General features: G+C 60.6%; 2 protein-coding genes across 2 annotated transcripts in view; one reads left to right on the top strand and one right to left on the bottom strand.

The window, feature by feature from the left end:
• Positions 1 to 171: 171 nt before the first annotated feature.
• On the bottom strand, positions 172 to 16,846 carry CDX1 (caudal type homeobox 1). Its single transcript, XM_008255254.4, has 3 exons — positions 16,316 to 16,846; positions 1,562 to 1,707; positions 172 to 1,029 (listed from the first exon to the last, which is right to left on the bottom strand). The coding sequence occupies exons 1-3, from the start codon at positions 16,755 to 16,757 to the stop codon at positions 817 to 819; spliced, it is 801 nt and encodes a 266-aa protein (XP_008253476.1). The 5' UTR covers positions 16,758 to 16,846; the 3' UTR covers positions 172 to 816.
• Positions 16,847 to 26,088: 9,242 nt separating this feature from the next.
• Positions 26,089 to 26,635, top strand: part of PDGFRB (platelet derived growth factor receptor beta) — a 35,258-nt gene continuing 34,711 nt past the window's right edge. The window contains exon 1 of the mRNA XM_002710305.6: positions 26,089 to 26,533. The gene's annotated coding sequence lies outside the window, so the exon portion shown is untranslated. The remainder of the gene's footprint in view (positions 26,534 to 26,635) is intronic.

The raw sequence follows: 26,635 nt of genomic DNA, 5'->3' as shown, positions 1-26,635 counted from the left end.
CTGACAGGCTGGGTCTGATACAGCTGCCGACTAAATGGACCTGGCTTGGATGGCATCTGGTAGACCCACCTCGACCTGGCCCGTGATGACCTTTCAAAGGCATCCACAGTGACCTTGACGCAGGGATGGGGTACGTGCCACTGACAGTTTGCTTTGCTGCAGGGAAGAATGACTTTTAGACGTGTTTAAAAAGGGAAGGCAAATTTATTATTGAAGCTCCATCCTCATGGTTCCGCTCGCCACACAACACCCGTCCGGCCGAGTGCTCCGCCCGGTCCCAGGGAGCCTTCGGGGCTCCCTGGGGCTGGGGGAGGAACCCGGCTCACCAGCAGCCTCCCTCGCAGAGGAAGTGGCTCTGCAGCCTGAGGGGTGCTCAGTCCCAGGGCCTTGGGCTCAGCCTCCAGGCTGGGGAGGGCCGAGCCTGGTCGGATGGGGCAGGCGTGGAGGTGAGGCTGTAAGACCCCGTTCTCACCCACAGGTCCTGTCTGCAAGCACCCCACCATCTCTCCACTCCATCCGCTTTCTCTGGGGGCCCCCTCCTAGTCTCCCACTCCACCCCCAATAACCCACAGAGGAGGTGGGGCCTCATGCAGCGGCCTGGGCCTTGAGATGTCCCTGGGAGGCAGAGCCTCCTCACCGGACTCCCTGCTCCCCCAGGGGCCCGGGCCACAGGAACTGGAAGAGGCCCTTGCCCAGCAGGCTCGCTACACGCAGGTGGCAGGGCTGGACTCACACTGGGCCTCTTGGGCCCCACAGGAGCCACAGTCCTAGCGCCTGAGTCCCCAGGTGCCCCAGCCCGTGGGGCCGCACAGGGGGCTAGGGCAGAAACTCCTCCTTGACGGGCATGGGGGAGGAGGTGCCCAGGAGGCCAGCGCCACTGGGGCACAGGCCCCCCAGGGGCGGTCCAGCCGGGCTGGGAGTGCCATCGAGGGGGGGCGGCGGCGGCAGCTGGGGGGGTGGCGGCGGCTGCTGCTGCTTCTTGTTCACTTTGCGCTCCTTTGCCCGCCGGTTTTGGAACCAGATCTTCACCTGAGGGGTTGGACAGCAGAGACGGGGGTAGGCGAGGGCAGGGGACAGAGGTGGACTGGACGGCAGGGCCCAGCTGTTCGATGTGGCCCTCGTGGGCTTCCTCCAGATCCAGCCACCCAGACCCCGTGGACCCCCAACACATTCTCTGGTCTAGAACTCGGTCCCTCCCCTGGCCCAAGGAACCCGTCTCTGTCATCTTCCTCCTCCTGACCTGCCTAGGAGTGGGCTGCCACTCTCCAGGAAGTCCTCCTGCTTCTCCCTGGGACTGCTCCCTCCTGTAGACTTCAGGAGCACTAAGCATACCCTGCCGTAGCCTACAGCCAATCAGAGCCCCCTCTTTGGGAGGCAGCAGTGCTGGGTTTTGTTGGGGAGGGCATGTTGGAAGCAGCTTAGTTCCTCTAGTGCTGTGTGACCACTGCCTGGAGACTTGACCTCTCTGGTCTCCCCCTCCAGAGCTCCTCCGTCTGCCTGGCTGCCTAGAGGCCAGACTCCCTGTGCTGGCCCTGTGGCTGAGGTGGGGAGACCCACACACCTGCCGCTCAGTGAGCCCCAGGGTGGCAGCCAGCTCGGACTTCCGCCGGATGGTGATGTAACGGCTGTAATGGAACTCCTTCTCCAGCTCCAGGCGCTGGTGGTCGGTGTAGACCACGCGGTACTTGTCCTTGGTCCGGGTCTTACCTGAGAAGCAAAGGGGCCAGCAGGGAAGGTGAGGAAAGGGAGGAGGAGTCTGTCAAAGGCCCAGGAAGGGCCCCTGGGCAGAAGGGTAACGCAGGCCAGTGGCCAGGGCTCACAGCCCGGCCCTGGGAGAGCAGTCATTCTGGGCTCACACAGTTTGCCTTGTTGGAAGCCGAGCACGTGGCGCTCAGGAGGTGCACGCAGCACGCCTGTGTCCCACCAGGACTGGGCGGGACTCAGAACACTCTCCTACCTCGTCCCACCTTCCCGGTGCCCCCACCGTAGCCAGCCTTCCGCTCCTGGGACCCAGCCCTGATCCTGCCTGTTCGTTGGTGCCCTGTGGACTCGCAGCCCAGGGCGCAAGCAGTCCTCTTGTGCCCACTCGGGGAGGCGCTGAGGCTTGAGGTCAGGGGAACCTGCTGAGTGCTGCACAGCGAAGCTGCCAGTGGAGCTGGGGGCTTCCGGCCAGCGTCCCCCTGTCCCGACCTGGAGCCCCACGCTGGCTGCCAGACCCGCAGCTCGGGGCCACAGCTGCGGGCTGGCTGTATCCGGGGAGCCCCTGATGAACACAGCTCTGGGACGTCCGTGCCCAGGTAAGCAGAGAGCCTGGGGTGCATTCTGTACTCTAAAAACATTTTTTATTTTCATTTTTATTTGAAGGGAGAGAGAGAGAAAGGGAGAGGGAGAAAGAGATGGACCGAGAGGGACTTCCCATCCGCTAGTTCACTCCCCAAATGCCAGCAACAGTCAGGGCTTGGCCATGCTGCAGCCAGGAGCCTGGAGCTCATCCAGGTCTCCCAAGTTTGTGGCCATCAGCACTGCCTCCCAGGGTAGGCGTTAGCAGCAAGCGGCCATCCGAAGGAGAGCCCTGACTTGAACCCAGGTCCTCCGATAGGAGATTCAGGTGTCCCGCGCAGCGTCGTAAAGACTGTGCCAAATACCTGGCTCTGCAATCTGCCTGTTTTTGGCAAATGGCCCAGGTGTTCCAATTCAAGGATCCTCGCCCACAGGGCTGAACGTCAGACACACAGGGCACACCTGGCAGGCGAGGGTCGCCTGATGCATGGGGAACTACAGCCGCCTCCTGCGCCTGATGGAGGGCAGGGGGAGGGGATTCAGAACGACGCAGGAACTGGCTGGGGTAGGGCTCAAAGACAGGACTGGAGCTGCTGGTGGGCACCCTGGACCTGCCAGGACCTCAGAAGGCCCTGGCCCCGAGCTGGGCCACTCTGCCTGAGCCTCGCACACTCCTGCCTGTGCCCGGGCGCACAGCAGAAGCCACTGGGCTCCTTGACTGCTCACTTAGCTTCTGCTGTGGGCCCAGTGCTGGGGCACCACAGTGAGCAAGCAAAATCAAAACAGCCCTGCCCTCAAAGCTTAGGTTCTAAGGCAGGGAGAGAGAGATGGACACAAGCGGCAGAAACATGGAAAATACTTGATAAGTGCTCCAGAGGAAAACAAAGTGGAAGCGGGGAATTCTAAAGAGTGGCCCCAGAAGGGGCAGGGGAATTAGAGCAAAGATCTGCAGCTGATGAGATGCACAGTTGGGCAGATATGTGGGAAAGGGGCTTCCAACAGAGGGAACAGCCGGTGCAAAGGCCCTGGGGTGGGAGCAGGTCTGCCTCTATGTGTGAGGAAGCTGGTGGGACAGGGGACACATGGAGGGACTTGGGTTTTCCCCGTGGGGATGGAGCCATTGCCGAGGTCCAAGCAGAGGGGACCAGAGAGAGGCCTGAGGTAGGAGTTCCTATTATTCTGGCTGCTGCATGGAAAAGAGGTTGGGAGAGGCCGGGGAAGGGCAGGGAGACCTGCAATAGCCTAGCAGAGACAAGGCGGTGACTGGGCTTCCATGGGGGGCTCAGGCTGGGGCCCGGGGCTGGACTGCAGCACTGCCCGGGGTTATGTCGGGGCACCCTTTGGGGCTGGGATCAGAGGTCTGTCTGGACTGAGCATTAACAGTCAAGGCTGGGCTGGGCCGGGCTGGGTTGGGGCCTGGCTCCCCACCACCTTCTTTTGCAAGAAGCTGAGCACATGGCTGTCTTAGGAGGTGCACACGGCATAGCCGAGTCCCACCAGGTGTGGGTGGTCTGAGAACAATCATTCACTCCCCGCAGTGTCCCCATCACAGCCAGGCAGTCACCTCCTGGGGTCACGGCCCTGGCACCCCCGCCACAAAGTCTGCAGCTTGGCAGGACAGCCCTGGGCCTGCCGTGAGCCAGACGGCTCTGTGGAGGACGGGAGGCAGCAGCTGTTTCTTGGGTTTCCTGCTGGAGCGGCGTAACCACAGGCACAGCCCACGGCACAGCCGGAGCATGGGACAGCCTCGGCCCCCAGCCAGGCCTGGCTGGACCCAGGAAAGGGCCGAGGGGTGGCTATTGACGTCGTGGCTCCCGACGGGAACCCTCCTTGGCCTGGAAAATCCAATGCTGGCTCAAAAACAGCTCTGCCTGATGCTGGCACCGCCAAGCCCCACGGAGTTCGCTGGCAGAAGGGACCCCGGTTTGGTCTGCTCCCATGATACTGACCAAGGCTCAGGACGGTCCTGGGCAGCTGGAGACCCAAACCAGAGGCCTGCCGAGTCTTTGCAGCTGGAGCTCTGTGGAGAGTCCCCATCGCCGAGGCCCCGGCAGACACAGAGCTGCCTGAGGCCATGACCCCTGGCCTGGAGCTCTCGCCGCCCCTGCTGGTGCCTAACCCAGCGCAACAGGCGTCAGCCACCAAGGCTTACACAGCAGAGCAGCCTTCTGCTCGTCCTGGGAAAGGAGACGCTGGGGATCCCTGGGCTGGGGGTGAGGGTAGCTGCCCACCCAGCATCTACAAAGGCACCCAGCCCTCACTCCCCAGTGCTGTTGACCAGCAGGCACCCACTGCGGCCGTTTCATAGATAGGAGACGCCGGGCTCAGACAGGGGCGATGGCCAAGGGCCATCCCTCCTGGAGGGGGCACAAAGCCCCGGGGTGTTCTGGCTTCCAGCCGGGTGGGAGGAGCTGCGGCCCTAGCTGTGGGATGAGCTGACGGTGAAGTGGTGAGCTGGCCCCCTCTCTGGGCCCGTGGTCAACTTCTGTCTGCTGGAGCTGCTGGGAGCACGTGGATTCGCTAATGAAAACAGCTTTGCCGAAGAACAAACCATCCCTGGCTTTGCAACCAGGACTCCCACATACTGTCCAGGGAGTGGAAAGTACAACGCCCTCCACGGGGCTAGCCTGCGACACAGAGCCGCCCCTAGCATGGATGCACCCCTCCACCAAGAATGCCACTTCCAGCACTGAGCCTGCAGAGAGCCACCCCAGCTGCAGCGGTTTCTCCCAGCAACGCATGTGACTGTAAGGATGCAACAGGGTGAATGAGAGCGGGCAAGCCCATGCCCACGCCCACGCCCACGCCCACAGAGAAGGCCAGGATGCAGACATCAACAGGGAGGCACAGGATGGGTGTTTGGCCTAGCGGTTCCAATGCCGGGTAAGATGTCTGTGTCCCACAGCAGAGTGTCTGGGTTTGCTGCTTGGCTCTGACTCCTGACTCCAGCTTCCTGAGATGCAGAGCCAGAGAGGAAGGGGGGACGGCTGCAATGACGAGGCTCCCTGCCACCCACGTGGGAGGCCTGGATTCAGTTTTTGACTCCTGGCTTTGGCCCAGCCAGCATGGGCATTTGGGAAGTGAACCATTAGATGGGAGCTCTTTCTCTCTCTCTCTCAAATAAATTAAAAAAAAAATTCAAGTTATAAAATTCCATATGTACCAATATGTAGTGATTTCTAAGTTACATAGCCCATAGAATGCTGTGCAAGGTATGTGATGGCGTGTTTGGGTAAACGTGGAGGAGAAACACACATACTTCTACATGTGTGTGCACCACTCATACAGCTCTTCCTGAAAGAATACTCAGGAAGCCAGTGATATAGGGGCTGCTGCTGGGGGTGACGGGGGCGGGGATTGTTACCAGGTGCAGATATGAATTCTTAATTTTATGGACAGGAGTCGGCTCCATTCCCAGAATAGACCATTCTGGACCAGAATTCCTGACTGCTGCTGCAAGCCATCTCCCCTTCCCTGTCCTCAGAGCACCTGTGTCGGCTCGGGAGCCCAGGGAGGAGGGGGCAGGGCGGTGCGTGAGAGTGGCAGGGTGGGGAGAGGGCCAGGGATGAATGATTTACAGGCCCCTGGGAGGCTGAGGCTCAGGGGAAGTCCAGGCTCCCGTAACAGGTGTCTGATGAGGGGCTGGCCGCTCCCAGCCACCTCATGAGTAACCCTCTGGGCCAGAGGCCAGTGGGGGTGGGTAGGAGGGAGGTGGGGAGCCCCCAGATTTTGGAGGGGGTGAGTATAGTGGAAGAGCTCTCACTCCATTGAGAGACTTCTTTCCGCCCTGGCTCACGCTGCTCAGGCTGCCAGGGAGGGAGCAGACTCCCCACCTCTGGCCGCGTGCTCATTGGAGCCCTAAGAGGCCTCGAGCTGATGGCTCCAAGTGCCTGAACCGCAGCCTCAGAAGTGCCTGGGGAGATTTTTTCCAAGCATGGACTTTGGCTCCAGAAACTCAGACCAGCTGGGGGCGGGGGTAGGGGGGCTCAGGGGGCGTGGCCCTTGAGTAGCTCCTTCCCAGGTGGCCTGCCCGAGGACACTCCCCTCACCCAGCCGAGCCACCCTTTCTGTACCTGTAACGTGGGGACAGCTGTAACTCAGACGACAGCCAGCAGGTCTGGGCGCCGGGCGCACTGTGCCTATCTCTTAACCACCCTGGGCTGGAGCAGCTGCTGTTCCTATCTCACAGATGAGAGAGCGGAGGTGGCCAGGGCCGCCTGGCCTCAGAGACAGCAGGGACCACCTAAGCTCTTCTCTGTCTCCGAGCCTGAGCTGCACCGGGGCTCACTCGGAATGTGTGCCCAGCACGTCAGCAGGGCCTGGGGAAGGGACCCATCTTGTGTTGTGGCCGGCGTGCCAGCAGAGGGATCTGCGCGATGGGCAGTGATATGCTGGAGACCACTTCTCTGTAAGGTGCATCCAACGCGGGGATACAAGCTCTCAGCGTTTGCTGATTCTCTGACGCTGTTTGTCAGGTTGTTGAAAGGACTCTCAGCCCGATTTCCCAGCCTGGGAGTCTAGACAGCAGGCCTGCCCGGCGCGGGGCCTGGGTGGGGCCTCCGCGCCCAGCCAGGGCCAGGCAAGGACACAGTGTGGCCTCTGCTCCAGGAGGGGATGAGTGGCTCCAAGAAAATCAAACAGTCCTGGGTCAGCATTTCTTTTGCCCTCTTCCTGCTCGGCTCACGGCCCCGGGATGAGCAGCTCTTTTTTTGATTTTTGATTCTGACCACAGATGCAGCCCTGAATCATCTGTGACCCCTCCCTGGCTGGTCCCGTCCCAACTAGCTGTGCATGAGCAACTCAGCCACCCCAACACACATATTCATACCTACACACACACACACACCACACTCACACGCATATTCACATACACATACACCCACATACAACACTCACACACATACTCACATACACTCATACACACTCACACGCACACACAATACTCACATAAACTCATAACACACAATACTCACACACATACTCACATACACTTGTAATACTCACACACACTCATACACTCACACACACTCACACACGCTGTTAGAAATGCTCATTCCCAGGCGCCACCCCAGATCTGCAGCATCTTCATCTCCCAGCTGCCTTTGAGAAGCCCCTGCGGGTTCTGAGGCATCAGCCGCAGTCAAGCCCTGGCCCGGTCTCAGGCCGCCTGTGTGGCCCCGAGTGAGGCGCTCTTCTCTGGGCTTGTGCACCGTGTGCCCTCTAGACTCTGCAGTCCCATGCAGATCCCAGCCCTCCCCTGAGAACCAGACCCCCCACCCTTGCTGCCCAGTGCCCCAGGCGACACCCACAGGGGGGCATGCTCCACCCCTCCTCCAGCTGGGTCCCCCAGACCCACCCTGGAGAGAGGGCAAGGGGCTGTGGGTGCTGCCAGTCTGAGGATGACCAAGAGAGGAACAGGGGTTCTCGGGTGGGAAGGGGCTCAGGGAGGTGGTGGGGCGATCACAGGATGACACTGAAAAAAGTCCCCTTTCTCCAGATGAGGGCTCAGGCCCAGAGGGGCTGTCGGGCCACCTGCTGAGCGAAGCCACAGAGCCCACAGGCAGACGGAGGGTGGGAGAGATGGGAGGGGCTCCCCTCCCCCAGTCCGGGAGTGTCTTCAGGCCGGCCTAGGCTTCTCTGGGGCCTGGTGGAGGTTACGCAGAGCCCCCAGGGGGAGTCTGGCTGTGGGACTGAAAGCTTTGATTTCTTGTCCCAGCCTGACCCCGACTCACTGAGTCCTTGGCCAGCACCTCGTCGGCTCTGGGCCTCAATGTTCCCGTCTGTCTGTCCGAAGGAAGGGATGACCCGGCTGGGGACTGTTGGGAGGAGAGGCAAGAAAACCTGGAAAGTGGCATGGGGAAGAAAGAGGGGGGCTTCGGGCAAGAAGCTGGGCATCATTCAGGGTTCTGCAGGAGGAGGAATTGCAAGTATGCAGAGCGTGCAAATAAGTGTGCTGGGAAACCTGCGGTGGCGTCCACACCGACACGACAAAGCAGGCGGCCGAGATGGCTGTGCACCCTCGGGAGGTTTGCAACAGCCAGGGTACAGGCGGCACATCCCCTGAGCTTGCCCACAGACAGAGTCCCAGGATGCCTCCCTCCCTGGCTGAAGGACGTGACTCCTCCGGGCCAGCCTTCTCCTGCCCAGGGACAGAGCAGATGGGACGCAGCCTGGGAGGGGCAAAGAGCTGCAGTGCCAAGAGACCACCGGAGCTGTTTGCTGAAGCCGATGTCGGAGAGGCAGGAATGTCGCCTGATGGGGAACCGCTGGCCTGGGAGCGGGGAGAGAGGACCAGGTCACCGGGGGGACCTGTTTGCCCACCTGCAGTACCTCTGTGGGGGCCGCCCCGACCGCACCTGCTTCGTGTCAGCGCCATGATCAGGTGCTTGTCCTGACCGACCCGTAGTGGCCAGCTGCTGTATCACAGCTCTGCTGTCAGGGATGGGGCCGGCCAGGCCTCCTAATGGAGCCCAGCAGCCTTAGCTCCCCTCCCCGCAGAGTCTTGGTCATCACTGCCTCACCGCACCCCGCCGTCTTCACTGTTGAGGTCCGTGCTCTGACCTGGCTCTGGGACACAGCAAAGAGGAAGGGACTTGCAGGCGAGATGGCCCCGATGGTGTGGACCCAGCTGGGCCACCCAAGCCTGGCTGATGTGTCCATAACTGCTTCCTGTAGGAGGCAGCCTCCACGACCCAGTGAGGACCGAGTTAAGGAGGGGAGAGCGACAACACCGGCTGTGACGCGGATAACAGCGAAGCTGATGACAGTGCGGCAGGGGCAAAGCAGCCAGCGGAGGTGGGCGAGGTTCCTGAATGGGCCATGGAGGACCCCACGCCAGAAGGCCCGCAAGGGGGTTTTCCAGTCTCTCCAATGCAACAAGCTCTAGCCACGCATGGCTGTTTATATCAAAATTAATTCAACGCAATATACACTTTTGTTTCTGACTAGCCATTTCCAAGAGCTTGGAGAGACAACGGCTGGTGGCCCGCCCGGGGGCGGCACAGACAATGAGCATTTCCGACACGGCAGGAAGTCCCGCTGGACAGCACTCCCTGTGGGCAGCTCCCACCGGGGAACCGCGGCCAGATGGGGCTGGGGCTAGCGCTGAAGCAGCTCTTCTACCTCCCGCCGCCCGGCTCTGCTTATCTTCCTTAGCTTTTCCATGCGGCACTGAAAGCAAGGCCCGCATTCCTGTCCAGCCTGGACAGCCCTTCTAGGACTGCAAGCCCTTCTGTGTCCCGTGGTCTCCAGGGCCCAGGCTGCTTCACGGCGGAGGCTCCTGGCCACTACCCTGCTGGGTCCTGCTCTGGTGAGGAAGCGAGGGCTCCACCAGCCCTGCGTGGGCGGAAGCCTGGAGCCTCACCTGCAGGGAGGGGCCCTGGACCCCAGCCCTTTCTCCCCCAGGCAGATGCCCCCCTCATCCGGCTGCTCCATGACAGGAGGCCCCTGCCGCTCTGCTCACCCTCTGCCTACCACGTGCCTGGCACTCTGGAGTACTTGATGCCATCCTGTGGAACACATAAGCCAAACCTGCCACCTCCTCATCTTCGCAAGGGGCACCACCACCCTCCAGCCCCAGCCAAGCCCCCAGGTCTGCTCCCTCAGCTGGTCGCTCAGCTCTGCCTGCGAAGCTGCCCCCCCTAACCCAGCCAGCAGCTTCAAGCCTGGCGCTGTCCTGGGGTCAGAACAAATGCAAAGCGCTCGCTGCCCTCCAGTTCTGTGATGACTCCCAGGACAGAGGCTCGCTACTTTGTTGCCATTCTCTCTTTGGCGGGGACAGATGAATAACCAGCCAAGGAGATCATCAGGAACTGGGGTTAGGAGCCTGCTGGGAGGAAGACTTAAGTGTCGGGCTTGGATGCGGGGCAGGAAGGATGTGGGGCAGGTCTCCTGCGGGAGGGCACCTTCAAGCCAAGATCTGAAGGTTGAGGAGTTTCTATGGGACAAATGTGCAAGGATGGTCCAGGAAGCCAGAACAGCATGTGCAGAGGCCCTCGGGCATGGTGAGGGCCAGAAATGCCAGCTCGCTGAGGGTGGGTACAGGTAGTCTGCCTTGTTCAGGCCATAATCCAGCACCTGGAAGAGTGTTTGGCACCGCAGAGAACATCCCTGCTTGCCTTCCTGGATGAGTAACTGAGAGACACCTGAGATGAGCAAGGAGAGGCCAGCAGAGCCTCCACCAAACGGCTTGGACTTGATTTCAAGAGCAACGGGGAATCAGCGGAGGGTGCTGAGCCTGCAGCGGCACTCTGGGCTTTCACGGGCACCTGCCCTTCTCTCTGCAGGTGCGGGCTTGTATGTGGAGGAGAGAGGGTATGACATGGGGCAGGCTCGGTGTTAGCATGAAGATGGCCCTGACTCCAGATCCAGGAGCTCCTCTGTGCGAGCCTGAGAGGCCAGCCATTCAGATCCCTTCCCAGCGCTGTGCCAGCCCCTGCTGCTAACAAGGCCGCCCGGGACCTTGCGAATATCCCCTCAGCTCTGAGCGGCCGCATCTGCCGAAGCAAGGGGAGGGGAAACCACCCAACCAAAAAAAGCCACTGCCACCTTCTAACTGGGTCATCCCACCTCCCAGCTACATCTGAGAGCCGAGGTGTCAAATGCAGCTTCTGCCTTGAGAAACGGCTTTCAACAGCCCAGCCCCTGCTGTGCCTCCCCCTTCTCTTCCCCACCCAGCCTCTTATAACTCATCCCCCAGCTGGCCTCCTTTCCCCGCACCTGGGCTGGGACGCACATGGCGGGATGCTGAGCACGTTCGCTGCACGCAGTGCGGCAGACCCTGGGCCTGAGCACTGCACTGCCACAGCCTCGCTGCCTGAGTCCGCCAGGGCACCCTACCCTCGCCGAGCCTCATTAACCTTATCTGCAGAATGAGGCTAATAACACAGCCTCACACCCCTCGGGGTTGTTGTGATCGCTCAGGTCAAGCCCTTGGCACAGTGCCTGGCGCGTGGGAAGGCCTCGGCCAATGCCACAGTTATTAGCTTTAAGAAAAAGACTTATTTATTTATTTGAAAGTCTGAGTTAACAGAGATGTCTTCCATCTGCTGGTTCACTCTCCAGATAGGGTCAACGAGTAGCACTGGGCCAGGCTAAGCTTCATCTGGGTCTCCCACATGGGTGGCAGGGACCCAAGCACTTGGGCCACCTTCCACTGCTTTTCATGGGTCATCAGTAGGGAGCTGGATTGGAAGTGGAGAGCATAGGGACCCATATGGGATGCCAGTGTCACAGGTGGTGGCTTTACCTGCCATGTCCCAACACTGGCCCCAGTTATTAGCTTTATTTTGAGTTCTTACTACGTGCAAGGGAGGGTGAGGCTGGAACTGACTAGGACTAGCCCTTGAGGAGGGTAACAGATGAGAGCTGGCAGGGATACACAAGACAATGAAAGTAGGCTGTCAGGGATAAATGTTGTTAAACAAGAGCCTGCTACAGTGCTTGGAGGGGGAGGGAATTAAGGAGGACTTCCTAGAAGAGGTGGCCTTGGAGAATGGACAGCATCTGAATTGGTGAAGATGCAGGAGAGGGAAGGGAGGGCCCAGACCGGTCAGGTAGGAGTGTAAGGTGTGTGCTGGCATGCACCTGCCGAGGACTGGCAGAGGTGGCCACTGCGAACCTACTGTGGGCCAGCCAGGTGCAGGCCTGTGCTTACAAGGTCACTGCTTCAAGGTGCAGCGCTGTTAACATCTTCGTGTTCCAGTGGAGGAAACCCAGGCTCAAAGAAGTAGCTTGTCCAAAGACACAATGTTTCACAGGAGCGCAGTCCAGACCTGAACTCTGCCCAGTGAGTAACTGTATCTCAGCAAGCTAGTGGAGCAGGGCTTCAATACTGGGGTGGGGGCCAGCTCTCAAGAGGGCTCCAGGGGCTGGCGCTGTGGTGCAGCAGGTAAAGCCGCCATCTGCAATGTCGGCACCCACACAGGTGCAGGTTCGGTCCGTGTTGCTCCATTTCTGATCTAGTTCTCTGCTAATGGCCTGGGAAAAGCAGCCTCTGCCACCCATGTGGGAGACCAAGATGAAGTCCTGGCTCCTTGCTTGGACCTGGCTCAGCCCTGGCCATTGCGGCCATTTGGGGAGTGAACCAGAGGATGGAAGACCTCTGTCTGTTTCTCTCTCTGTACCTCTCTACTTGTCTACCTCTCTGTCTGTAACTGCCTTTCAATTAAATAAATAAATCTTAAAAGGTGGGGAGCTCTGAATGCCACAGAAATAGGGCTGTGTTTTGCAGCCATGGAGTGGTAATTCCACCAGTGGAGCCATGGTATGTTCTTATTTTTTAAACTTTTTATTTATTTGAGTAAGAGGGAAAGAGAGTGAGATCTCCTGTACGCTGGTTCACTCCCTACATGCCCACAATACGCAGGACTGGGCCACGCTGAAGCCAGGAGCCAGGAACTCCATGCAGGTCTCCCATGGGGGTTGCATTATCTGCTGTCTCCTGGCTGTTCATTAACAGGAAGCGGGGGTTGGAACCTGGAGCCAGGTATTGAACCCAGGTACTCTGACGTGGGACGCAAGCATCTTCACCAGCATCTTAACAGCCAAGTCGAATGCCTGTCCCCTTGGAATGCTCTGGGTCGGAGGGCATGGCTGTGCTCAGGCAATTGCAGCAGTGGGTTAGAGGACAGCTAGGGCATCAGAGAGGCTGGAGGGAAGAGGCAACAGGCCAAGGTGGAAGGCAGTCCCAATGGTCCCATCCTGGAGCCAACTCCCCAATGGACCACCTGCCTGCGAAGCACCTGGGGGCTGAGCCCTCAACACAGGACAACACACCCATCTCCCAACAGAGACACTGTGTTGATACATGCCAAGAGGGAAGACCAGACAACAAAATCCCTGGAGTCATTTCCAATCCCGGGCTCGGTCATGTGACATGAACCATTCACAGCTGATTAATATCTGGCTTAGGGCTCGAGTCTGGCTGGTGTCCAGTGCCTCTCCCTTATGTTGCCCATGGTCCCCACCCACTTCTCAGAAGAAAGCCGCAGTCTCAGCCCCAGCTACTGCAATCCCCAGGGTTTTGCCAGCTGCCAGGACAGCCTGGCTAGACAGTGACCTCTGAAACTGGGGTCAAGGTCAAGACCGAATCTTAGCTGTCCCCTATCCTCCCAGAGCCATCTCACTTGCCCTGCGCACCTGACAAAGTGCGCTGAGCACCTACCAAACACCGTGCAATGAGCTGGGTGCCTGGGATGCAACGAAGGGTCAAGCAGGTAGGGCTCTGCAGCTCCCGAGAACGGGAACACACAAACCCATGTGGAGTGACAGTGTCGATGCGCACCGGGGAGAGTCTGCTTTGGGAAATCGCAGAGGTCCTCTCGGAGGAGGCATCCCTTAAGCTAAGCCCTAAGGGTGAGAAGGAGCCAGGCCTGCAAAGAGTCAGGCAAACAGCTTTCCTAGGAGAGCAGAAGGCACATGCACAAGACTCAAGCTGGACTTGGCACGTCTGAGGAATGAAAAGAGGGCTGGAGAGGCAGGAGTGGGCCCGCCATGGGGCCAAGGGCCTGGGGTGAGGTTGGGGAGGCCCCCAGGGGCCAGGCGCCAACGCCAGGCAGCCTTGTAGACCTCAGGGAGCAGGGGTTGGTCCTCAATGTGATGGAAAACCACAGGAAATGTCCAAAGGGACTAATTCCACCTCCAGCCCAGCCCAGCCTCCACTGAGCTCAGTCTGGAACATTCTTTCTGACAGCCTTCTGGCCTCCCCGTCTGCAGGCCCAGTCTCTAACTGTCCCGTTTGGATACTGGAGAAGGCTAGAGGTGAAGGGGCAGGCCAGGAAGGGTAGCAGGCTAGAGACTAAGGTGGGGCTGCACCCCTGGCCCTTCCTCAGTCGCTATCCACAGGGACTGTCCTGGAAACCAGGGGGGGAAACTGAGGCCGAAGAGGGGAGAGGCTAGGGGACAGTCAGATGCCACAGCAGCTCTGGGCCTCACGAAGGCCCAGGCCAGGATACCCGCAGCTGCTCCCCAGGGCAGCCACTCCTCTGGAGCTGTGGGACCCCCAGTCTCCCCTGGCCCTTCCCTCCACTTTCTGAAAGCAAAGCAGGAAATGCTTTGTCCTGGGCAGAGTCACTCATCTGCATCTGACTTTTGACATCACAGGGGCAGCCGGAGCAGTGGCTCAGGTGCCCAGAGGGAGTGGACGTCACACACCTGACACTCCCCCGGCTCCGGCAGGTCCTCTGACCAGCACCGGCCGCCTCCTTCCCCGCATCCGGTGATGGCCTCTCTCCATGTCCCCGTCCATGGGGGACGCTCCCCATCCACTGCCAGAGGCCCCTGATAGGCAGGAAGCAGCAAGAGGAACAGAGGAGCAGGAAAGGCAGCTTCCTCCTCCAGCTTCCCCACGGCCACGGCCACGACCACGGCCGCAGGAGGCCCCAGGCCCTTCCCCCACAGGACCCACTGCTGGGCTGTGAACCTGGGGTCCTGGGCAAGGTTTCTGGGGGGGGGGGTGTTCCAGAAGCCCTGAACATGTCTGCCCAACAATGCCACATTTCTCTCTAGGGAGGAGATCTGTGTACCCATGCGATTTTTCAAAAACAGTCCTGTAATGCAAACATGGGTGCAAACCACTTCCCAACCTTCTTCCCTCTCATTCCACAAATGGCAAAACTGACTCAGAAAAGATGACCCCTCCGCCAGAAGCCGTCGTGCAAAGGAGCAGAGCACAGTCTGCTCGGACTTAAGTCCCAGCCCCACCGGCCACCGGTTAGATGGTCTTCAATATGGGGCGCTAACAGGTGCTACGTTTTGAGAGTTCAATGAGTCGATACAGGTAAGGCCTTGGGCCAGCACCTATCAATAGGCTGGTTGTTTGATCAAGGTCACAGAAGCCAGTGGCAAGGCCGGGTCCCCTGGATCTCCCTGGAGGCATCCCTGGAGGATCTCCCTGGAGGATCTCCATTCCTGGGACTTGGAGAAAGGGGGTGCCATGCCAGCCAGAACCTGTCCATCAACCCTTCTCAGCATCCTCTGCCCTGGAGGGAGATGGGGGTAAAGACAGGAGGAGGAGGATGTCTCAGCCCTGCTCCAGCTGGGGGAGGGGGAGGAGGAGGAGGAGGGGCGGGACATCAAAGGGTGGGCAGGCCGGTTCCGCCCCCAAGGCCAGGTGGCCTTTGTCAGAACAGGCCGGACACAAGCTGGACAATGGGGCGGCATGTTCACTTTCCGGCCAACAGGAGTCACTAGCGAGCCCAGGCACTGGCTTGTTACATGACAAAGGGGGGGGCCCATAAAGGAGGTCAGGCCTCCCCTCATTGAAGCCCGGCCTTTGTCCTGCCCCCTCCCCTGCCTTTGAAGAGGGTGGATCAGAGAGGCCTGCCTGGGGGCAGGAGGTTCACAGACTCTGGGGCCTAACTGCAGCCACCTTCCCACTTTCCAACTGTTCCAGCTTCCCCTCCCCCAGGGTCAAGAGTTCAGGCCAGGCTCTGGAGGGCTAAGGTAGGGACCCCTGCCCGACCTAACCACAGAGGGCTCTTACTCAGTTCTGAGGCTCAGCTCCCGCCCCCCAGCCTCCTGGCTGTCAGATGGGGAGACCCAAACCTGGAGAGCAAAGTGGTTTGCTCATGGTCCCAGGCAGTGGATGGACCCTTGTGGAGGTGGGTTTGGCTGCCTCTGCGAGCCCTGGCACAGAAACCAGGAGGCCCCAGAACCAGTGTTGCTAAAACAGCCCTGGGATGGGGGGTCCGGGGCACTACTTTCAGTTTCTGCCTAGCCTGGCCACCACAGGGCCATTGCTTCCCTTCTTGGGGGCGAGGGTTGGGGGGTGTCTCAGTTCGCCTATCACGGAGAGAGGGCTGGCTCATGCTTCCTAAGGCTCTGGGTGGCTGAGCTGCAGCCGAGGGGTGCTGACAGAACGTCCCCCTCAGGGCCGCAGGGGTCGAAGGGGTTGAGAAGGCAGCTCCGAGAAACCGAGCAAGGCCAGGGCAGAGGTCAGGCAGAGGGCGCCTGGGCCTGGCGTGAGCACCTGCCGGTGCCCGGGAGGTGGGGGGTTGGGGTGTCCGCAGGCGCCAGGCTCCAGAGGGGTCCTTACCGCTGCTGCCACCGCCGCCGGCCGCCACGCTGCGCCGCATCCATTCGTAGGGCGTCCGCCTCTGTGTTCCGGGTGACGATGGGGCTCCCGGGCCGCCCAGGGGCTGCGCCAGGAGGCCCGGGCCAGGCCCAGGGGGTGCAGGCACAGAGCTAAAGTCCGGAGGGGGCCCAAAGGCCAGCTGGGCTGAGCTGGCGGCGGGGGCCGCGGGGCCGGGGCCATAGGCGGCCCAGTCGTCCTTGGGCGCAGGGAAGGGCGCGCCCCAGGCCGTCGCGGCCGCCGGGGCCGGCTCCACGTGAGAGTAGCCAGTGAAGTCAGGGTACTGCGGGGCCGCGGGGGGCGGGCCCGGCGGCCCGTAAGCTTGGGGGCCCAGGCCGAGGCTGGCGGGCCGGGCGGGGCCAGGGTACACCGGGGAGTCCTTGTCGAGCACATAGCCCACGTACATAGTGGCCGCGGGGCACCCCGCGCATGCTGGGCCCCGGAGCCGCCGCTGCCGTCGGCCGCCCGGATGACGAGCAAGCGCTCACCTGAAGTCCCCAGCCCGGACGCCGCGCCCGCCCCACCCAGGCCTTTTATAGCTCCGGGCCGCCCGCGGCCCCAGCCCTGGCGGGTTTGCATTTCAAAGCGGGGGGGAAGCCTCCGGCCGCGAATCAAAGGGGGAAACCCGTCGGGGGCGGGGGTTCAAAAGGAGACAAATTGCCGCCCCAAGCGGGAGGTGGACCGGCCAGAGCGGGCGGGGGCTTGGCCTGGGCGGGGGGTCCCCGCACCGCTACCTGCACCGAGTCTTCCACCCCTATACAGGTGCAGGATGGAGCCCCGAGGGGCGGGCTGGGGATCCCGGCACGCGGCGGCGGCGGCGGGCCTGACCCGGTGCTCCGCAGTGACGGGGACAGGGTGAGCCTGACTTCCAGCGGGGCTCCTGTCTGCAAGGTGGTGGCCCTTCCTCCCTTGGGGGGAGGGGGCGGGGTCACGACCCCTTGGCTGGCTTGAAAGCTGAGGCTGTTTTCCCGGGAACATGCGCATATGCGCGGGCACGGATCTGCCTGCAGTTGAGAGTTTGTCCCTGGTCTGCGCTGGCGAAAGCTCTTACAGGCTGGATCCCCGGAGCCCGAGGCTTCTGGGGACATTCCGGGGAAACGGCACAAATTCTCTTGGCCACCCCTACCCTTTTATTATTGGTATTAATGATGGAGCAGTTTCAGACTGCACAAAAGCAGGATCGCTTGATGAGCTGTGTAGCTCGGCTTACCCAATTACTAAGGTATTGCCACGCTCCCTCATCTTCTCTCCACTTTTTCCTAAAGCCTTTTAAATTCCAGATGTCATATCATTTTCCCCCTACACACTTCACGCAACTCTAAAACAAGCGGACATTTTCTTACATAACATGCCAGGATCACATCTAACAAAACCAACACAAATTCCTGGCTATTACCTAATACACGGCTCGTAGTCAAAGCACTCCAAAGGATTCAAAAATATCTGTATAGCAGTTGGTTTGTGTGAGTTGCAATCATTTATCATAGCTGGGGCACCCCAGGTTTTAGTTACTTATTTTTAAGGAATTGTTTTATTTATTTGAAAGGCAGAGTTAGAGAGAGACAGAGATATTTTCCATCCACTGGCTCACTCCCTAAATGGCTTCAATGGCCAGGGTTGGATCAGGCCTGGACCAAGCCAAAGCCAGGTGCCTGGAACTTGTCTGGGTCTCCCACGTGGGTGCAGGAGGGCAAGCACTTGGGCCATCTGCTGCTGCTTTTCCCAGTGCATTAGCAGGGAGTGAACTGGAAGTGGAGCAGCCAGTGTTCATATGGGATGCAGGCGTGGGGGGTTGGGGTGGGGAGGGGAGGCAGCCTAAACAGCTGCGCCCCACCTGAGTATTTTAAATGCACCCTGTGTACCCCCCCCACGCAGCCCCCTCTCCATCCTGTTAATAACTGGGAAGCATTTCCCAGCCACCTAAGCTGGAGAGGGGGAAGGCTGAGGGCTGAGTGAGCTTGGAGCATGGGACATGGTGGTGAGATATGGGGAGGGACTCACTCGTGCTGGCCAGGAAGCCTGAGGGAGCTGTACTGAAGCCCAGCCCCATGGAGGTTACACTCCCACAGCTCCTGTGCCCCTAACCCCCCACCTAACCTGCAGTGATGTGTGGCACCCAGAAGAGGGCAGGACCAGGTCTTCTGTGTCTCTCTCTTGGATCTTCACACACGATAGGGTGTTCAGGATTCATTTTGTCAGCACCAGGCAGATGTGTCAAGGTCAGGGCCCAGTGTGCAGAGCCTGGGACAAAGTGAACACGTGACGGCCCTCAGAGTACCCCCATCGGGCCCTGTGGGGGCAGGCATTGGGCACTGTGTTAAGCCACCACTTGGGACGCCCACATCCCATATTGGAGTGCCTGGGTTCCAGTCCCAGCTACTCGGCTTCCCATCCAGCTTCCTGCTCATTGCACACTGGGAGGCAGCAGATAATGGCTCAGATGCTTGGGTGCCTTCCACCCTCGTGGGAAAGCAGGATTGAGTCCCAGGCGCCTGGCTTTAGCCTGGCCCAGCCCTGACTGCTGTGGGCATTTAGGGGAGTGAACCAGCCGTTGGAAATTTCCATCCGTCTCTCTCTTTTTCTCCACCTTTCAAATAAAATGAAAATAAACTGGGCCCTGTGTGACTGCACAGGTGACCTGTGCACGGAGCTGGCCCTGTTCAGACTCCTGCTCTTCTATCATAGCTGAGCAGCGGATTCAGTAAGCCTGGGGCGCCGCCTTTTGCTCAAAGGAATTCTTCCCATTTTATGGGTAGAAGCACTGAGGCCTGAAAAAGAAGGGATCAGTGCCCAAGTCGAGTTTCCATAGCAAATGAAGGCTGCTGCTAGGAGGGACGGGGGCCGCTGGGTTGCCGCTGACACAGATGGGCACACGGCAGCTGAGCTGGGAAGGAAGTGGACGTGTTGCTCAGAAGCCATCTGGAGCTCTGAGCTCTGCCCGGACTCCCACCTCTCAAGGAGTCAGTGAGAAACTAAGTGCACGGAGGCAAGGGAAGAGGGCAAGGGGCACTCCGTGTCTGAACTGTAGCAAGGGTGGAGGAGCGGAAGGCCTGGGGCCGGCTCTGCGTCTGGGAGGGAGACGGGGCAGACAGGAGACCTGAGAGAAAACACGCCGGCTCCGATCTCCACCACCCCTACGCGGGTGGCTGGCTCTTTAAAGGGCTGTGTATCATGAAATGGGCAGTCCTGACAGAGAGCGAGCTCACCGTCATAGGAGGTATGTAAGTGACTGACGGGGGGTCCCTGGTGAGGACAGCTGTGGAAAAGATGCCTGTTCTTGGGGAAGGCACTGTTTAGGTGCCCCCTAGTGCCAAGAGTGTGTTAGACGGTGTGGGCATAGGTGAGTATAGGAATTCACTTGTCCCGTCTTCATTAACTGGACAACTACCCAGTAACGCACCTCCTTTGTGTTGTACTCTGTTCCGTACTGGGTGAGACCCTGCCTCCAGATGAGGAGTGGGGACAGGCATGAATCAAATAATCACCACTAAATACCAAGTCACATCTTGGTGAGGATCAGGACTGGGGAGCAAGGGAAGCCTTGGAGGCGGAAGTGACCTGTGAGCCAGGCCCTGGGGAGTGGGGAAGGACCCGTGGTCGGGGTCAGTTCGACCAGAGACTCTGAGGTCCCAAGGGCCCGTGCTCCCCTAGAACTGAGCGGGTCTGGAGTGTGTGTGTGTTGGGGTGGAGAGCAGTAAGGACGACGGGGTCAGCGCTTGGGAGACAGTTGAGGGCCGGGGGCCGAAGCAGCAGGGGACTGTCTGGGCAAAGCCAGGGCTGTGTTTCTGATCAGGAGAGTTCAAAGCCGGGAGTTGGAAGGCCCGGGGAGCCGGCCCAGCTGCTCCTGTGGAGGCGGGGGTCCCTTAGTTCTGCGCCCTGCCCGTGGAGTGGGCTGCCCTGGGGCCCACGGTTTTCCCACACCCTGGCACTGCACCATCTCAGGCTGCAGGTGTAGCCCTTCCCTGGGCACCGGAGCCATGTTCGCAGCAGTTCCCGATGCCGGTTGCATGCCGGCCTTCCCAGGCGGCGTCTCTGCACGTCCTCAGCACAGTCCTACCAGGAAGGGCTCACTGTTGGCCACACTCTGCAGCTCGGGACGCTGGAGCTGGGAGAGGTGCAGCCACGCGGTGGGGGCCACGCCGCAGGTCTGTGGCCAGTGTGGCAGTTCACCTTTGCTCTAATGCGGAAATGTGTGTGCCTCTTGCCCCCCAACATGTTAGCTGGGCTTTTGCTTAAACAAATAGCTGGTTCCTCTTCCTCCTCTGGGTTCTTCATGCAAAAACACCTCTGCTCCCCCCTCCTCCTCCTCTCTCCAGGTAGAACCCCCCAGGTCAGAGTCCTGCGCAGCCTTGGCGGGGCATCCCCCCAGCTCCCTCTCTGTTGAAGAGGACCATGCTGGGAGTCCTCCCCACCTTGACCTCTGACCCACCAGGCGACCTCCAGCCCCAGGCCTCCTGCTCCCCATGTGTGGCCGGACAATGCCCACCTCTCCTCTCGCAGCTTCCACGGGGAAGCCCCTGTCCCCACTGTGGGCAGCCTCTTCCTCCCTGACAGCCCGTATCTCTGGGAGTGGTGTTTATTGGACCCCTCCTTCCTCTGGCTTCCCCCAGGAAGCCCTCCCTGCAGGCTGCTCTCACACACCGGGCCAGGGCCTCCCTGGGTGGGGTGCAGAGCCGATGGCCTCATAAAGATCTTGGTGATAACTGGGTCTTTTACGCGGGTTTATGGCCCTGCAAGAGGAAAGGCTCTGGGCCCGGCTCTCCCCACCTCCAGGCTCTGGAAGCTGCCTCTGGGCTGCAGTGCAAAGACGCAGCACTGAGGCCAGTCCCAGCGAGCCTCAGCCTCGCTCTGTGACCTTGGGCAAGTTAACCCCTTCTCTGAATCCTGGCTTCCACCTTGGCAGTGAGGATGGTAACTCCTGCTCTGCCCAGCTCCAGGGGGCAGAGATGAGGCTCACAAGGGGCGCTCCTGGGAGGCTGCTTCGCTCATCAGCCCCTTCTCTCCTCCCAACATCTTTCCTCCCCTCGCTGGGACTCTAGGCAGCTACAGGGAGGCTCACGGGCCCCAGGAATGCCAGGAGGCCAGGGCTGCTGGGGAAACTTCAGCTCCAGGCTCACAGACAGGAAGGGAGCAGAGGGGCCGCGGGAGTCGAGGCCCGGGGCCCAGCACAGCCTCATGGGAAGCAGGAGGGTGTGACCCTTTGTGTGGAGAACATGGAGGGGCCAGGACCACTCACAGACGGGACCCGGAAGTCCTGAGTCCCTCATAGGGTGCATTCCTGCAGCCTTCCAGGCAGGCCGAGAGTCAGGGCAGTGTTCAGCCTGTGCCCTGCCACCACACCTTCGGCGCTGCCCCCGCCCCCGCCCCGGCCCCGGCCGGGCTCATCCATGCTCCACAGCGCACCGCAGTGGCCTGGGCTCCTCTGTGCCCTGTTTAAAATCCTGCAGTGGCCCCTGCTGGCCCGCGGGATAAAAGCCGGACTGTCCTGGCCCCGGCTCTTTCTCCAGCCTTGCAGGCCTCCTCCTCTTCCTCTCTGCTCAAGCACACCCAGCTCTTTCTAAGCCTCCAAGTTTTCGCCCATGCCCTGCCCTCTGCCACAGACACTATTTTCCATCCCTGCTTTGTATGTGGCCTCTCAGCCTCCGTGCACATCGAAGTGTTTCTTCGTCGGAGAAGGCTCGCTCTGCCCAGATGAGAGCCCGCGTCCACAGCCTGTGACTTTCTGTCTCGTCGCGCTGGGCACCCCCGGCGAGCCTGAGTGCTCTCTGTGGTGTTGCTCGTGCCGAGCTCCGAGGCCCACGATGGGAGCTCAGTTCACACTGTTGTGTGGGAGGATAGTTGGAGGAAGAGGAAGGCCTGGGAGCTGGAGCGGGAGGCCCCCACCCCCAGAGCTGCTGGACACCCTCAAGCAGGTTCTGGCCCTAAGGGGCATCTGTCCAGTGAGGGAGAGCCACGTGGCCTGCAGGGCCCTGCCTGAAGGTGCGACCCTTCTGCATGGGCCACAGGCACACCTGCCATTCCCTGTGTTCCTGCACCTCCGAGGCAGAAGCCAGCACCGGTGCTGGGGAGGGGCTGAGCAGGCAGAATCTTGAAGCACTCACGCCCTGGGATCCTGGTGCGCCTCGGTGGCTACCATCTGGCCCAACAAGAGGAGTCCTGGGCATCCGGGGTGGGCCTGCGGCCTGCTCAGATGACCGCTGTGCCGAGTGTCCAGGAGGTGGGGACAGACCCCCACGTGGTGCCTCTCTGGCATCCCAGCCATGCGCGTGGGGACCTGCCTGCCCCACCCAAGGTCTGCACTGGGGAACCTCAGGCCAGTCCCCTCCATGTCTGGGCCTCAGTTTCCACGCGTGACCAATGGACATGTTCTGAGGGCCCTTCTCTGGCCTCGGCCTGGGACATGTGTGCTGCTTCCTCACCCCACCCCCTCCATGGGGCCAGGCTGGGAGCGTGGGAGAGCCAGATGTGGTGGCTGCTGGCCCTGCCTGAGTGAGTGCTGAGCAGGCCTCCTGGGAGTTCTCCCACTCAGGCTCCCTTTCCGGCCCCTAACCCCCCGCCCCACTGAAAGCTGCTGCTTCCGGCTCTGACCAGCGTGGGTGGGGGTCTTGAGGGGAGGAGGGGAGGGGATCTGTCCCCTTCTGAGGAACAGCACGGGCCCTAGAGCGTCGACAGAAGCCTCAGTGGTGTCCCCAGTTGTCACAGGGCTTTGTGCAGGGCGCCGTCCCGCCCTGGCCTCAGTCATCTCGGCCATAAGGTGAGTGGGTCGCCCGAGCCCCCCTCCAGCCTTATGTCTTCCTGTGACAGCAGCTCGTTCCAGCTGAGGATCAGCTGTCGCCTTTTGCGGCGCTTTCTTGTTGTATTCTAGGACACGCACAAAATGCCTGTGCATCTGTGCGCTCTCTCAGCCCTGTGAGGCAGGTGTGTGTGCCCATTTTACAGCCAAACGCACTGAGTATCAGGGAGCTCAGGTAATGCAGTTGTTCAGGGTCCCTTAGCTAGGAAGTGCTAGAGCTGGGCTGGAACTGCTGGCATCAGGGCCCAGGGTCCTTAACTCTAGGGTGTGCCTGCACACTCTGGAGAGGGGAAGTGCTGAGCCCCAAGGCCCGGAGGCCCCCTCTTTCTCTACACATGTCAGGGTACGCACTGCCCATTTGCCCTCCCCAAGACAGGAGCATCTGGGGCTGGCCCGGGCTCCCAGCATCTTTGCTGCTGCTGCCCTGCCCACTGGGACATACAGGGAATGCTGGGCCCAGGGGCACATGGGGACGGACTGCTGCTCCAGGGAGGGAGTCGCCGCTTCAGCGACCGCACTCCCGGGCACGTGCCGAACCCTCCCAGTGCACTACGGCTCCTGCCAGTCAGGAAGTAGTCCTTGAAAGATCTCCGTTTTGCAGCGAGGCAACCAAAGCTCAGGCGTTGACATTGCCTGGTCCAAACCCACAGGGTCCAGAACTGGAGAAGCTGGGCTTTGAACAGGAGCTCAGTCCCTGGCCCCAGACCTGTGCTAGCAGCTGTGACGCCACTGCCTTGCTTGTCCCGCCCTCAGCAATGCCCCGTGGTGCTCCACTTAGCTCCGTGCCTCCCAGCCATGGCTCGGTTGAGAGGAGTACAACCTGGTGCCCACTAAGGGTTAATGGTGGTAGGGGCTAAGTGGTTCCAGATGGGCCAGCCGGACGGCTGGGCTAGCCGGAAACCAGGCGGCCGCCAGCTTCCCAGGGGAGCCACTACCAGCTGCCCCCTCCCCTCTGTGCCTCTTCTCTGGCCCCCAGCTGCTCGTCTGCCCTAGGACCCACCAGCCTTGTCTCCCTAGCCAGAGCCCGGCTATAAGGGAAGATGCAGACAGAGCATCCCAAGGGCCTTCCAGCCCAGGATTATGTAACAGGTGGGGAAACTGAGGCTCGGGAGCAGCCAAGGCTGTATCTGAGGTCTCCCACAGTCTTAACCGAAGTTGCCCTGGTTGCAGCAACCAGGACAAGACTTGGGAGATGAAAGACCAAGGCCAGTGCTAACAGAGGAGTTGTCAATTTCTGAGGGCGTTTGGGACCACAACAGATTCTTCTGGGGGCCCAAAGTCTGTGCTGTCTCTCTGTGCTCCCCCACGACCCTGCTGCCCCTGAGTCCTGGGCCAGGACACTCTCATTACCTCCCCAGCAGCCTGGGGCCAGCCTGGGACTCTCTCTCTTCCAGGCAGTGTAGCCAGGATGCTCCGCTAGACAGTCCTGATGGGGGCAAGACCAAGAGATGATTGCAAGGTGAATCGCTGTGCTCCAGCAAATGCTGGCTGCACAGAGGCCTGGGAGGGGAAGGGAGGCAGAGAGGCAGGGGCAGTATGGAGGACCCCCGTGTCCTGTGCGGCCCCAGTGCCTTTCTGCTCCTCCGGGACTCAGTTTCCCCAGATGCACAGCCATGGGAGCAGGGGTGCTCAGCTCTGCTCTCTAAGCCCCCTTAATTGAAGCAGTGTCTTATTGGCATCAGAGGGCTGGAGACTTCCAGTCCAAGGAAGAGCATCAGCCGGGGACCTGGGCCTTGGCAGACCCCTGTGGGGAAGGCGGGTGGGAGGAATGGAAGTGCCCCAGGGCAGGGGAGAAGGAGGGCAGGGGTGCCATCTGTGCTGGCGGGCGTGTCTCCTCTGGCATGCGTCTCCCGAAGTCAGGTTCTGCCAGCTCTGCCCCTGCCCTGTGGGCCCAGGAAGTGCAGCTCACTTCTCCGGGCCTCTGTTTCCTTGCCTGTGAAATGGGGACAAATCCTCTTCTTGTCCTCTAGGGGCTTTGAGCACCCAAAACATGTATCTTGAGATCTGAAGCGGTGTGCTGGGTGTCCTTGGGCAGATTGTATTTCCTCCCTGGCCGGTTCGCATCGAGCCTTGCATTTGCCCTCTGAGCATCTTGGGGTGTCCTTCCCTCCCTTCTGGGTCCCATCCTTGAGAGGCGCTCCCTGGTTCCCTCAAGCTTAGGTCACATGTCCCTCTCGGGGGTGGGGAGCCTTTTTTTCTGCCAAGGGTCATTTAGGTATTTATAGTATGATTCCCAGGCCATACAAAATGATCAGCTTAAAAATGAGCCTGCTATGGATTTATTGAATTTTAGGCCCTGCCTGTGGCTGCCTTGGTAGGGCCAGGCAGCCTGATTCCGTGCCTTGCCTGACATGGCCTTCAGGCTGGACGACCCCCACCCCTGAGTCCACTCTCCCCGCCTCTCCTCCTGCTCAGCCAGGGCCCCCGATCAGAGGCGGCTGCTATGCCACTGTCCCCAGCCCTGAGTACCCCAGCTGGCACACAGCAGTTGCTTAATATGCCTGCAGAAGAACTGACTGATGGCCCAACCGGCCCTATAGATGACCAGAGCTTTCTTGACAGCTGGGGAAACTGAGGCACAGGGTGATTTCTCCCTCTCCCCCAGGTGCCATGGCAAGAGGAGACTGCCACCAGCCACCAGATACAGGCGGCAGGCGAGTGAGGCCCGGCCACTCTTTAATAAAAGTGACTCAGCGGCTGGCGTGGGCTGCGGAATTTCTAAACATCCCCTCACATCCTGAGAGAGCAGGCGACGGGAGGGAGAAAGCAGAGGGAAAGGAGGAAGAAAAACAAGAAACGGGGAAAAGAAAGAGAGAGGGAAAAAACCTGAAATTGAAAACAGACGCACGCGCCCACCCTCCCGCCCGCCCGCACCCCCCTTCCCCCGGCTGGGCCAATCAGAAGCCGCCCTGCAGCCTTTCCCCCAGAGTGGGGGGGCAGGGAAGCCCACAGTGGTGCGAGCTCCTGGGGCCGCCTGGGCCGGCAGTCCCCGCCCGCCCTCTCTGGGACCCGGGACAGTTCTGCGAGCCAGAGAGGAGATCAACAGGGAGGAGACGGCTGAGCCCCTGAGCCCTGCCTGGCCGGTGCCCTGCCCGCTCAGCCAGCCAGACCCAGGGCGGCCCCTCCTGGCGGCCCTGCTCCTCCCCAAGGATGCTTGGGGCGTGAGGCGAAACTGGGCCGCTCCTCCCCTGCAGCCCCCGGACCCTCCGTTCTCCTGAGTCTCCAGGAGTCTGCCACGGCCCTTCTTGCCTTTCTACCCCTGCTGCTGCCCCTTGTGGGTCCAGCGAAGTCTTTGTGATAACGGGGAGAGGGCAAGAAGGAGGACTTCCTGGAGGGGGTGACAGTCCAGAGCCCGGGACAGTACTCACACCAGAACACTCAGCAGCAAGGTAAGAACTGGGAGAGGTGGGAACCCCAGTCCCAGTGCCCTGTCCCCTTACCCCAGCCTGTGCCTCTTTGGGTAGGTAAAAAAAAAAATAAAAAATGCGAAA

The sequence above is a fragment of the Oryctolagus cuniculus genome, chromosome 6 (assembly GCF_051225735.1).
Source record: "Oryctolagus cuniculus isolate XC-2025 breed Fujian yellow rabbit chromosome 6, ASM5122573v1, whole genome shotgun sequence".
Classification (NCBI taxonomy): Eukaryota; Metazoa; Chordata; class Mammalia; order Lagomorpha; family Leporidae; genus Oryctolagus; species Oryctolagus cuniculus.
This window is presented reverse-complemented; position numbering and strand designations above follow the sequence as displayed.

Bases quoted from the DNA above. Each gene is read 5' to 3' on its own strand.
- CDX1 (XM_008255254.4), bottom strand. From the start codon at position 16,757: ATGTACGTGGGCTATGTGCTCGACAAGGACTCCCCGGTGTACCCTGGC. The intron at 1,708-16,315 runs GTAAGGACCCCT...TTTGCTTCTCAG, and splicing joins CGGCGGCGGTGGCAGCAGCG to GTAAGACCCGGACCAAGGAC. The intron at 1,030-1,561 runs GTGTGTGGGTCT...CCAACCCCTCAG, and splicing joins TGGGGCTCACTGAGCGGCAG to GTGAAGATCTGGTTCCAAAA.